Source organism: Helianthus annuus, chromosome 9 (genome assembly GCF_002127325.2).
Source record: "Helianthus annuus cultivar XRQ/B chromosome 9, HanXRQr2.0-SUNRISE, whole genome shotgun sequence".
In the NCBI taxonomy this organism is placed as follows: Eukaryota; Viridiplantae; Streptophyta; class Magnoliopsida; order Asterales; family Asteraceae; genus Helianthus; species Helianthus annuus.
Window position 1 is genome coordinate 46,270,768 of NC_035441.2, and position 13,306 is coordinate 46,284,073.

At 39.6% G+C, this 13,306-nt stretch overlaps 1 protein-coding gene across 1 annotated transcript; it reads left to right on the forward strand.

Moving 5' to 3' along the window:
• Positions 1 to 7,867: 7,867 nt before the first annotated feature.
• On the forward strand, positions 7,868 to 8,929 carry LOC110875571 (general transcription factor IIF subunit 1-like). The gene has a single exon (XM_022123768.1). The coding sequence runs from the start codon at positions 7,868 to 7,870 to the stop codon at positions 8,927 to 8,929; it is 1,062 nt and encodes a 353-aa protein (XP_021979460.1).
• Positions 8,930 to 13,306: the final 4,377 nt, after the last annotated feature.

Here is a 13,306-nt window from a genome sequence, read left to right on the forward strand (position 1 = left end):
AAGGTTAATCAGCCAAAACAGTGTTTGAGAGAGCAATTTCGTGAGGGACTAGGTCTTGGACGAAATTTAGGGTTGTTAGGGTTTTGGATTGATTGTAATTCGTGAGATTGATAATCAATAGAAAACCCGGTTTGAAAGTGATTGCTGATTTCTGTTTCTACACTTTTCTGCTAATTCTGATCAAGAGGATTCCGCACTCTTGATTGGAAAGACGATTCTGTGACGATCCATAACATCAAGGGGACCTACAATTAAGGATGATTTGCCTGAAAGTATTGATGTTACATTCTCTGCATCCGACACCGACAACGAATCACAGGTCATCAAAACCGTTGTCGATCAAGTGTTAGATGAGGAGAGTGATAACTCTGAGAAGTCTCAATCTGAGAAAGCTGTTAGTGAGTCTGAAGATGAGGGAAATTTCTTGGATCGGTTCATACCGAAATCGGATAAGAGTGCTAATGATGATCCAATTATGGTGGTATACACTATGATCGGAACAGACAAACTTTACTTTGATTTCGAGTATCCTCTTTAGAACGTGAAGATTGAGAATGTTGAGAAAGTTTTTAAGTTGGTTGAAATGAACATTGATGAGGTTAATAACAAAGAATTCTTTTCAAAACCTAAAAAATCTTTTGTTACATCACGTCCTACCAGTTCGGGAAAGAAAGAAGGGGAAGGTATGGGTAATAACAAGAACAACTTTAAAAACAAAGGGATTGGTTTTGAGAAGAAGACGACTAAGCAGGTGTTTAAGCCGAAAGAGAAAATAAATGATATTTTTGTCGCTGGTCCGAGTGTAGATGATGAAAAGAACTATATTTTTAGTCAAAAGGCCGTGGACGATTTCAATGCAGCGAAAAAGTTGAAAGAGGAGATAGTTGCATCAACTTTTGTCGAGTATGACAAGAGAGTCTGTTATCGCTGTAATGAAATCGGGCACATGGCTAAACAGTGCAAGAAAGTGTTTGAGAAACCTGTTGTTGTAAAACCAACTGTACAAAAACAAACTCTTCAAAAATTAACTGTTCAAAAACCTCGACCAAAATCACTAATTGATACAAGAGGTAAAAAACCAATGGTTTCTCCGATTCGTATTCTAAAAAGAGGAGAATCTTTGAAGTCTGAGGATAAGCCAAAATCGACCTTCGAGGTTGGCGAATCTTCCAAGTCTTGCAAGACTTCAAAAATTTATCCTAAAACAAAAATTTTTGAGAACCAATCATGGGTTGCGAAGTCGAAACTATCTGCCGAGGTCAAAAAGATGGAAAATGCTTTGAAAAATGAAACAAATGTTTTAAAAGATGATGTTGTTGAGTTTGAAACTGAAATTGATAAATTTCTTGCTGAGTTTCCCCCGATTAACAACAAAGTTAAACCAGTTGTGAAAAATGATGCTCCAAATGTCACATTTAACTTTCCTAAAACAGATGAGAAGTGTGATGTAGTGTTTGGTACTGTTTCTGAGGTTAAGAAATCATGGGCGTCATTGTTTGAATAAGTTGATTTGATGTTTGCAGGGGCTGCCCAAGTCTATTCTGTCAAAGTGGATCATGGATAGTGGTGCATCGAGACATATGACAGGGATGCTAGCTCTTCTTAACGACGTCAAATCAATAAATGGAAGTTAAGTGGGCTTTGCCGGAAATCAAGGCGGGAGAATTGTTGGATAGGGAACGTTGACAAATGGTGTCATCTCATTCGACAAAGTGAACTATATCGTAGAGTTGGAAAACAATTTACTTAGCATTTCGCAAATATGTGATAAGTCGTTCAGTGTACATTTCACAAAGAATGAGTGTGTGGTTTTAAAACCGGGTTTAAAATCCCTGATGAGATGGTGTTGTTGCGCGCTCCGCAGGTTTACGACCTTTATATTCTTGATATGAGCGTTGCAACACCAACAACTCATCAAAAACAATGTTTTGTGTCAAAATCAAAAGCAACCGAAAAAGAAACAATTATGTGGCATCAAAAGATGGGCCACATTCATGTTCGTAAAATGAATTTTTTAGTACACAATGATTTGGTAGAAGGTGTAAATCTAAAGAATTTTCACTTGAATGATGATTGTGTAGCGTGTAAAAAGGGGAAGCAGACTCGGAAGTCACACCCACCGAAGATACTTAATACGATCAGGTTACCTCTTGAGAGATTACACATGGATCTCTTCGGGTCTGTCAATGTAAAGAGCATCAGTGGAGACTTATACTGCTTGGTGGTGACTGATGACTTTACAAGATTCTCGTGGGTCGTGTGCTTAGAAAGAAAAGATCAAACTTTTGAGTCGTTGATGGTGTTGTTCAAGAAGATGGAAACGGTGTATAAGCTGCCAATCCGGAGAATTCGCAGTGACAACGGAACGGAATTCAAAAACAACAAAATGTATGAGTTTTGCAATGAGAAGGGAATTCTTCATGAATTTAGTGCGCCGTACACCCCACAACAGAATGGTGTTGCTGAACGAAAGAACCTAACCCTAATTGAGACAGCTCGCACAATGTTGGCCGATTCCAAACTACCAATCTTCTTCTGGAGCGAAGCAGTATCTGCAGCTTGCTACACATTGAATCGTGTACTCACTGTCAAAAAGTACAAAAAGACATCCTTTGAGCTGCTGCACCGATATAAGCCGAATCTTGAATTTCTGGAGCCATTTGGGTCTCCGTGTACGTTTATTGATGAGAATGGAAAATTTGGTGCTAAATCAAATGAGGGTTTCTTTGTAGGTTACGCAAGCCCGCTGAAGAGGGTGTTCGTACTGTGCCTGGGGAAAGTGATTCAAGTTCAGCACGTGGATTGTCAGAAGCACACTCCATCTCCGCAACTTCTCGGACAAAGATTCATGTTCGATTACGACAAGCTCTAGGAGTCGTTTCAACTACCGGTTCAGCCGAGTGACGAGGAACTAGCACTTCTGTACCAGTACCAGCAATATATGTCACAGGAGCAAGTGCCTAGACCGCTAGTGGTTCCTTCACCCACCGAGGGTACTCACAATGATGAAGCAGGACCGAGTGGAACAGCTCACGAACCTCCACAGGAACCAGCTCCAACATTTGATGATTTTGATGACTCAGAGGTGGAACCCACTCCGACCTTTGATGAGGAACCAAATGATACTTCGATGGAAGCTGAGGATCAAACCGTTGATCAAACCGTTGATATATCGAACTTGCAATCGGAAGTGAATGTGCCTGACACTCTCATGCTTCGAACATTGTCTTACCATCCGTCAGAGCAAATAATTGGTGACCTGCAAAGTGGTGTCAAAACCCGAGACCAAATAAACCGAGCTCTTACATGTTTCTATTCTTCTGTTGCTCATTTGCAAGAAGAATTCTCATTAAAGTGTTTTATTTCGCAGATCGAGCCCAGAATTTACAAAGAGGCGTTGACTGAAGACAGTTGGGTTAATGCTATGCAAGAAGAGCTGTTACAGTTTGAAAAGCTGGGTGTGTGGAGACTGCTCGATCTGCCACAGAATCAGAAGTTGATAAAGACAAAGTGGGTTTTTAAGTGCAAACGGGATGACAGAGGTGTCGTGGTGAGAAACAAGGCACGACTGGTGGTACAAGGCTTTAGTCAGCAAGAAGGCATTGACTACGATGAAGTTTACGCGCCTGTTGCTCGACTCGAGGCAATTCGGATCTTCCTGGCGTTTGCGTCATGGAAAGACTTTAAAGTGTACCAGCTGGACATCAAATCTGCCTTCCTTTACGGAAAAATCAAAGAAGAGGTGTATGTGGGACAACCGCCGGGGTTCACAGATCCACTGCACAAAAACAAAGTCTATCTGTTGGACAAAGCGCTTTACGGACTACACTAGGCCCCGAGAGCCTGGTACGAGACGCTTTCCCAATATCTGTTGGGCAACGGGTTCATCAGAGGGACAGTAGACAGTACTTTGTTCACAAAGGAAGTGGCAGGACATTTGTTGATCGTGCAGATTTATGTTGACGATATCATTTTCGGTTCCACCAACGACGATCTTTGTAAAGAGTTTGAGAAAGTGATGAAGAAAAAGTTTGAGATGAGTTCGATGGGGGAGATGGAGTTCTTCCTCGGGCTGCAGGTGGAGCAAATGCCCGATGGAATCTTCATTCACCAAACAAAATACGTGAAGGACGTGCTTGACAAGTTCGACATGACTGAATGCAGTCATGCATCAACCCCCCTTGCACAGAACCACGGGATTTGTCCAGACGAAAGTGGAGTGAAAGTGGACGAGACACTGACCGATCAATTATTGGATCTCTGATGTATCTCACAGCTTCCCGTCCTGACATCATGTACCCGACATGTCTCTGTGCCAGATATCAGTTGAGCCCGAAGCAGTCACACCTGACCATTGTCAAATGTATCTTACGGTATTTGAAAGGCTGCCCAAGCATCGGCTTGTGGTATCCTCGCTCGGGTGACTTCTCCCTATCAGGTTTCACTGACTCTGACTTTGGAAGCTGCAAGCAGAATGCAAAGTCCACCACTGCTGGGTGTCAGTTCTTCGGAACTCGACTTGTTACCTGGCAGTGCAAGAAACAAACCGCAGTGGCGCTTTCTACGTGTGAGGCTGAATACGTTTCAGCCTCCAGCTGCTGTTCGTAGATCCTTTGGATCCAGCAGCAAATGCGCGACTTCGGTTTGCAGTTCTTGGATACTCCGATCTATGTGAACAACGAAGCTGCTATAAACATCACTAAAAACCCGGTTCACCATTCAAAAACGAAACATATCGAAATCCGTCACCACTTCATCTATGATTGTCACGAGAAGAAGTTAATCCGGATTGAGCACGTACACACCGATGATCAGAAAGCTGATTTTTACACAAAACCCTTTGACAAAAAGAGATTTTGCTATCTTCTAAAACTGAATGGGTTAAAAATCTGAGTTCTGGGAGGGTAGTAGAATGTGAAGCCGAGGAGGGTGGCGATCAGACGTGAACCATGTCGTGTTGTCAATTTGTTTGTACAGTTTATTTTTTGCTTTTCGATAAAAACAAAAACACAAAAATATGTTTTAGTTTTAGGGGGAGAAATTCGCAGAAAAATACAAAAACATGATAAAATTCAAAAATCCAAAAACATTAGAAAACTTGAAAAAGAGTTTGTGTATAATAGGGGAAATGATAGTTCATCAGCTAGACGGACACAATACGCTAAAGAAATGTAACATTTAAAATGCATTAAACAGTCTCGCTAAAGATGTGCCGATAGGTTTTTGCAAAATCAGTAGATCAGTTTGGGATATAAACCTAAAATTTACTTGCGTTTACGTGGGGAACACCTCCAGGATATATGGGTAACCCCCGAAATCTTGTTTGAAAGGTCCCGTATTCTGAGATACTAGGTCTTTATGCTTAGTGATATCTGGGGTATTATCCCGGGACTTCTGCTGTATGGAAATACTGACCTAGTCCCTGGATAATACTTTACGCATATGCTTTACTCGTAAAGCCTCCCCTCAGCATAAAAAATGATTAAACATTGCAAAACGATAATCATGTGCTGTTGTAAAGAAGATCCCCAAAGGGGACCCACCATAGTCGAAGCCGTCATCTCCCTCCGTATACGGAAGTATCGACCTGAGCTCTCACGGCCCTCGCAAATCACCCCATTACAGATATCATCTAGGTATACTCACCTGTAAGACTGAATACTGGGATCTGGATACGGGAGTATATACTGAGGTGGGACACATGTAAAAGTTTACGTCTTAAAACATTAATTCTGTATCCCGGACAGATTGAAAGTTTTGTGAGAATTTAAGAGGATCAATATATCGGCAATCTACGCGAATTGTTTAAGGCTTGGTATGAAATTGTAGCTTAACGGTGCTTGTGTTCTGTCAAATGCTGATATGATCCCCTAACACGCTCACAAAAAGATTGTGTGTACATATTTTAGTTTATCCTGTTAAAAATCCAAAAAGATTTTATCTTTTTATCTTATTTTCGACAACCGACGTTGGGAATCAGATGATCAAAGCTTTGTGAAGATCATTTCTGTTTGATGAGGGTTGGGTAAGCAGGAGATACTAAACTGTGATTGGTACATATGTGACAGAATGAAAAAGTGTTTGAAAGTGCAAAAAGTTCGAAAGTTTATTAATTTGAACTGTTTTCAGATCGAAAAGTCAGCGTACTTCATAATCCGGTCAACCAAGGTCATTAACTTGGACTTGGTAGGCCAAACAGTTGACCAAGGTCATTAACTTGGACTTGGTTAACTGGGTGTGTCGGTGAACAATCAGAAAATGTTAAAAAGTTAAAAGTTTGAAAAATTATGTTCAGATTTCGCTCTTAAAAGCACTTAAAAGTTGATTTCGCTCACAATGGCACTCAAAACTGATTTCGCTCCTAAGCTGCTTCAAGACTTGATTTCGCTCGTAGCTTCTTAGTGATTTCGCTCGAGAGACACTTTGGGTTATTTCGATTGAAATCAGACCGGCTATATAAGCCATCTGATTTCGCTCCTATTGTCATTTATCTGTTTTCGCCCCAACTTACTTCTCTCTCAGCGAATTCGAGCGAAACCCCAAAACCTTGTGTTCTAAGCGAATTGCTGTCCAATTTTCTTCAGATCTTGTTATTATCTTAGTAATCATGGGCAAGGTAGTTGATGTTCTAATTTGACCGATATCTTGAGATATTTGAACTGTCGGCAACAGTTGATGAACAAAACGTAGTTTTAGGGTTTTAAACTGCTAAATCTAAACAACAGATCATATGAATGTTGTCGTTTTGATGATTAGATGGTGTATTTGTGTGTTAATTGTATTAGATCTAGGTTTTGATGATGTTTGTCGATGCCCAGGATGCATAATCTTAGATCTGTACTGTTTTAATGGGTAAAAATGAAATCAAAACAAACCCTTTAATCGGAATTAACAGATTAACAAATTAATGGTTTCAATTTCATAATTTGATGAGTTTTGAGATGTTTGTCTGTGATTTCGCCCCAAAATGAGTGTTAGGAGATTCCGCTCAAAATGTTAAACCTGATTTCGCTTCTAAGACACCAACAGTGATTTCGCTCCTACATCTATTGTGTGATTTCGCTTCTGAACATCCTTGCTGATTTCGCTCTTACATCACTTTGTGATTTCGCTCTAATGTGTAACTTGTGATTTTGCTTCTAAGTAACAAACCTGATTCCGCTCCTAAGTGTACTTAGTTCATTTCGCTTGTAGGTGCATAATGTTGAGATTTTTTCTAAGTGTTTTGATTCATGTTGTACTGTTTTGATGTGCAGGGTTCAAGTGTGATTTTTGATCCTCTTCACAACAGTTGTTGTGACTTGGATGTGGAGAAAAACACAGAGCTGTCAAAGTTCAGCAGTATCTTGGAGTTCATGGGTCGTATTCCTATTCAAAAGGCCTTGACTGATCAACGACCATTGTACAAGTCACATATTAAGCGGTTCTGGAAGCATTCAAAGTATGATGAGGCAAACAAAACAATTCAGTCAATTGTGAAGGTGAATAATGAGAAGAAGGAAATTGTAATTACTGAGGCGCTTATTCGTGAGGTTGTGAATTTCCCGGACGATGCAGAGTCTCTAACAAAGTTTCCAGAACGGATGGTAAAAGGTTGCATGCTCAGGATGGGTTACCAGGGTGCATTAAATGTTGGAAATTATGTGAAGTCGAAATTTCAGAAACCCTACAAGTTTATTATTCACTGTATATTGATGTCACTTAGCCATACTAAGGGAAGTTACGATACAATACGCGATTATCAGATGAACATGGTTACTGCATTGGTGTTGAACAAGAAATATAACTTCTCGCATATTGTCTTTCACTACATGGCTGAGAATATCACAACAAAGCGTCGGCTTGGATGTATCCAAGGTTTGTGCAGATGATGATCGATCATGCATATCCAGAGATTGAACGTGATTTGAAGAATGATCTGTTAGTGCAATCACACATGAGCAACGATTCTCTAAAGCATCTTGCGAGATATCACCCAAACCATCCAGAACCAAAGATAGGTGCTGAATTCTTCGGATTTATAAAGGATGCAAACTACGTTGATCCTGATCCAGTTGATAATCAAAACTGGAGAAACGAAGAAGAAATGAAGGAAGCAACCTATACTGAAGAGCTAAAAACTCTTTTGGAGTTTAAAACCACCAGAAATGACTGGTTTGTCAAAGAACCAAGGAGGAGAGGCAGAAAGGTTACCCATAAAGTACAAGAGGGTGAGGGGTCATCATCACAGCCAAAGAAGAAACAAAAGAAAGTGGCAAAGACATTGCTTGTTGATGAGCCTGAGGAAGATGAGCCAGTTGAAACTGCAGAAGAAGATCTGTATGCTGATCATTTGATGTTTAACGTTGATGTTTTAGATACTGAGCAAGTAGTTAATGTGGAAGCTGAGAAAGAGAAGGTTATTGATGACGTTGAAGGTGATGATGTTAATAAGAGCACTACAAGCTCTTCGAGTTCTTCATATGATGAAATTGATGAAACTGAAAGGTTGAAAAGAATCCAAGCAGAGACAGAGAAAGAGAAGTTGTTGAGAAAGAGAAAGATGCAAGAAAAGGAAGATGCTCCATATGTGCCATCTCCGCAACATGTTTCTGATTCGCAATCACCTTCTAGTGGTAGAAAGAAAGCTGGGGCAAGAAAGAAAGTTGTGTCTCCAAAGATATGGAAAGTTACTCCAAAGATTTCTAAGCCGAAGATTGTCTTGAAGAAGAAACCTTCCAAAGAATCTAGGAAACCACCAACACCACCACCTGAGTCAACACCACAATCACCAATTCAAACACCTCCACAACAATCTTCACCACCAAAACAACCTTCACCACCAAAACAACCAACACCACCCAAACAACCATCACCAATACATCTTTCACCACTACATCTCTCACCACCACAACAACAACAAACCCTACTTACATCGCAAGATCTTTAAAACACCACCACTCACTCAAATTCAACTAACACCTGGTTCTTCTGGGCACAAAGGTCTTCATATTCCTCATGATACTCTTGAAGATATTGGAGATTTTGGCTTTGCTAATGATGAACAAGTTAAGAAGTTGGAAAAGAAGATGGATGATGTGTTGGATGAAAACAAAAAGTTAGCTGCTGAGTGCAAGAAAGTCTCTGATCGTGAGAAAATTCTTGAAATGCGTGTGAAGAGATTGGAGACTGATAACAAAGAATTGTTGAAGAAGATTGACGCTGATCAATCTGAGAATGATATCTTGAAAGTGCGAGTTGCTGAACTTGAAGAAGAAAAAGCTCGAAGAGATGAACAGAACAAATACTTCGAGTTGAAAAACAAAGAGCTTGAAGCTGAAAAAGCATTAAAAGAATATGAGCTTTATATGTTAAACAAAGTTGTGGAAAAGATGCTTGGAAAATCAATTGAGCAACAGTTTGAAGAGATCCAAGTCGAAGAACTCAGGGCTAAACGTCAAGCTGAGATAGATGAACAGATGAAAGATAAAGGTAAAGGCATTGAAGGAAGTTTTGCAGTGACAAAGAGATCAATTGTTCCTTCCTTGGTTGTTGAGAATCCTGAACCTTTAACTGTTATATCTGGCCTTTTTGAGGAGGAAACACATCTTGAAGAGCTAGTTGGTGATGATGATGAAGATGAGGATGATGAGGATGATGATGAGGATGACTAGGAAGATGACGATGATGAGAAAGTATTTTCAGCAAGCAGTCATGGTTCTGATAACGACGATGACGATGCTCAAGGTGGTATGGGTGTAAAAGTGACTGAAGTTTCCAAAGAAAGAACAGTTGATGATTTTCTGAATGATTCTGTGAATGAAGATTCAGGGGGGAGCTGAAGGAAAGGGGGAGTCTGGTGATGCTCAAAATGTTGAACATGTCGAGAAGTTAATTTTGAGATTGGATACTTATCGGGAAGAAGGTGAACATTTTCATACATACACATTGGAAACAATTAAGGAAATGACCCGTATGGTGAATCCTGATTTCAAGTTTGACTTTGAAGAAGAATTAAATGCATTTGACATCAACCATCAACCAGAATACGAGTATAAGTATGTAGAGGATGCTGATATGTATGACAGGGTTGAGGTTGAGGATTGGACTGATGATGAGGATGTAAGTGAAGATATTTCTCAGTTGCCTACGCTGATGGAGTTCTTTACAGAAGAAAATAGAGATGAGTTAAGAAGGAAGGTTGCTGAGATCTTAAAAGACAAAAACTTTGATGGTACTCCCAAAGACATGGAAAAGGAAGAATGGAAAAAGTGGTTTAAGGATAGTCACGAGAGGAAGTTTAAAAGACCGTTGAAGTACTATCAACGAGATCGAAGTGTGTCGCTCGGTTATATCATTAGCTGGGGTTTCCTGCCTCGTGTTAATGCTTATGCGATGAGGAGAGAATGTGGGGTGCAGTACATTGAACGTTTATATGACATAATGTCATTACCATGGTGGGATGTTGAAGAGTTATCGAAAGTAAGAACTTTAGGATATCCAGTGCGAAAGAATGATATTCCGATGTGGGGTGATGCGTGTCAGTGTGTATATAATTTTAGATATATTTTTAAGCCCTTTTTACACTTTTTAGCCAAGTTTTAAATTTATAAAACACGATATTTACTAACACTAAACACACATATGGGCAAGTGCACCCATCGTGGACGTAGTATAGTGTTGGTAAGATACCGAGGTCGTCCAAGGACACAAGAGCTTTTAATACCGGTTTATCCTCAACGTCTAATCAAATCAAAAAGTTAGAAAAATGTTTTAAACTAAGAAAAATAAAAACTAACTAAATGCTGAAAAATAAAATAAAATAAAAACAGATAGACAAGATGAATCACTTGGATCCGACAAGTGTATTAGTATAACCTTTGATTATTTTCGCACTTTTGCACTTGTTTAAGAGATTATCTTAGTTATTGTAGTAGGCCCCTTTTTCGGAGGTGACGTTACCCTCAACCCAGTAGTTTGAGTCAGCAAGGATACAATCCTAAAGGGTTGGATTATTGAAAGATAATGAATTAAGTTATTAATGCAAATTATGGTAGGCCCCGCTTTTGGCGGTGACGTTACCCTCGGCTAAGTAGTCTGAGTCAGCAGGGATACAGTCCTAAATAGCCGGGTTATAGTATTAATAGTAGTTAGCTTATGAGGGGGTCAAAGAGTTTGGATCCCCGCCATCCAATACCTATGGGCATTGAAGGAGATCCTACTAAATTTGACCCAGGTCCCAAGCAGGACCTCTAAACGCTGAACAAGGGCAAGACCTTTACCAAACCGTTCCCTTAACCCCCGACCAGGTAGCCAACATACCTCCATATAGACCGTGGAGATATGAATGGTGAAAATCTTTTATTTTATATAGACAGTAAAATAATGCCAAGACACCACGGACAAACGATAAGGAAAGATCACCTTCAACATAAGTAACTAGTTATTAAAGTCATTAATACAAAACCAAATAAAAAGTGCAAAAGATTAAAAATAAAAAGTATTATACTAAACACTTGTCTTCACCAAGTGATGTAAGAGACTTAGGCAAACATGGCCTTGATTGTCAAGAACTCTTACGATCAATCTTGGATCCCGAGACGACTCACACACTCTATGATGGACAATGGATGATGGTGGTGGATGATGGTGTTATGGTGGTGGTGGGTGGTGGATGAAGTGTGAGAGAGGTGGTGTGCCAAGGGATGAGAGAGAATGAAGCCAAGCTCCTCTATTTATAGGCTGAACAGAACGCTGGACACGGCCCCGTGTTCGCTGAACACGGCCCCGTGCCCGTCTGACATTCTCTCTCTTCATTAATTGTAATTGCGAATTACAATTAATGCGCCTGCTGTACTTTCAACACGCCCCCGTGTCCGCTGGGCACGGCCCCGTGGTGAGCAATGGAAGCTTCTACTGGTTTGTCTTTTCTGCTGCTTCCTGGGCACGCCCCCGTGTTCACTGGACACGGGGCGTGTTCAGGCTCTGTTTCTCTTCTCTTTGTCTTGGGAGGTGCCGTTGAGGGTCCGGGCAGTTCACTTTTGTTCCTTTTCTTGTATTTATGGTAGATTTAGTAGTCTTTTTGCTTCTTTTGTGATTTTGAGCTCATTTCATTCTGAAAATACAAAAGGAAGACAAAAACACTCTTTTTCCAACATTAGTACTTAAAAAGGGTTAGTTTTATGCCTTAATTGATGTGTTTTATATGTTGCATTTTACACACATCAAATACCCCCACACTTGAACTTTTGCTTGTCCTCAAGCAAAACTCTTTTAATGTGGCTTACACTCCCAAATGGAATAGGTAGAAGAGAAGTTTTTTAACTTGTCCTAGAGTGTCGGGAATCCAAGGTTTGTATAGGTTCTATTTTTATTTTATTTACAATCTTATTCGTCATGGTTTATTTTGAACTTTTCATAAGATAAACTACTTAATTTGGCATAGCATGCCTTATTAAAATTCCATTTATATACAAGTTCACATACCTCACGGGAGATCACTCAATCACTCGGCCGAAGGTGTATATTTAAGTGAATCGCTCGAGAGCGGCACGGATTTACATTTTCCATATGCTTGCCAAGCGATCAATCCTCCTCCTTTTTAACTTTTACCTTTGTAAATATCAAGAGGTCTTTTTGGGGTGAAGGCTTGGGTTTAAAGGTGGGTGGTTGGTTAGTGGTTAGTAAAAAGGGCGAAAAATCGTAACAAGTGTCGGTTTTCGTAAAATACCTTATTTTTGGTGATATTTATTTTTGAAGTATTTCTCCAAACAAGCTTTTTGTAGCTTATGTTTGTTTTTGACTTCAACATTTTTTTTTTTTTTTTTTTTTTTTTTTTTTTTTTTTGATCACGTAAAGGTATGTTTATGAAAAACCGAGTTTGTCACTAAAATAAAGGTGAAAAGATGAAAAAGGTTTTTGGTGGGTAAAAAATTGTTTTGGGGGTAATGAAATGAAAGGTTTAGGCTCAAAGGGGTTTTCTAGGGGGATTTTGGGTAGGTAAAAAAATGAAAAATAATGGTTTTGAAAGAAAAAATAGTTAGTCCTAATGCCTCCGTCATTTACTTACTTGGGTTTAAGTTGGTAAGGACCGGGAATGTATCGTCGTGGCAAGTTCTAGATTTGTAAAGACCGAGCGGCTATTCACACAAGAAACGAAAAATGAGCATTTAATCTAAATATGTGTATTTTTATGCTCAATAAAGGCTCAAAACTCACTTTTTGTGGGAATGGGTTTTTAATGTGACCAAGCATATATAATCGAATTTTAGCTAGACTTGTTATACCGTTTCATAATTTTCTTATGTTAGTTCTTTTTATCACGACG

What these genes read in the sequence shown, in the direction of transcription:
- LOC110875571 (XM_022123768.1), top strand. Translation starts at nt 7,868, where the DNA reads ATGATGATCGATCATGCATATCCAGAGATTGAACGTGATTTGAAGAAT.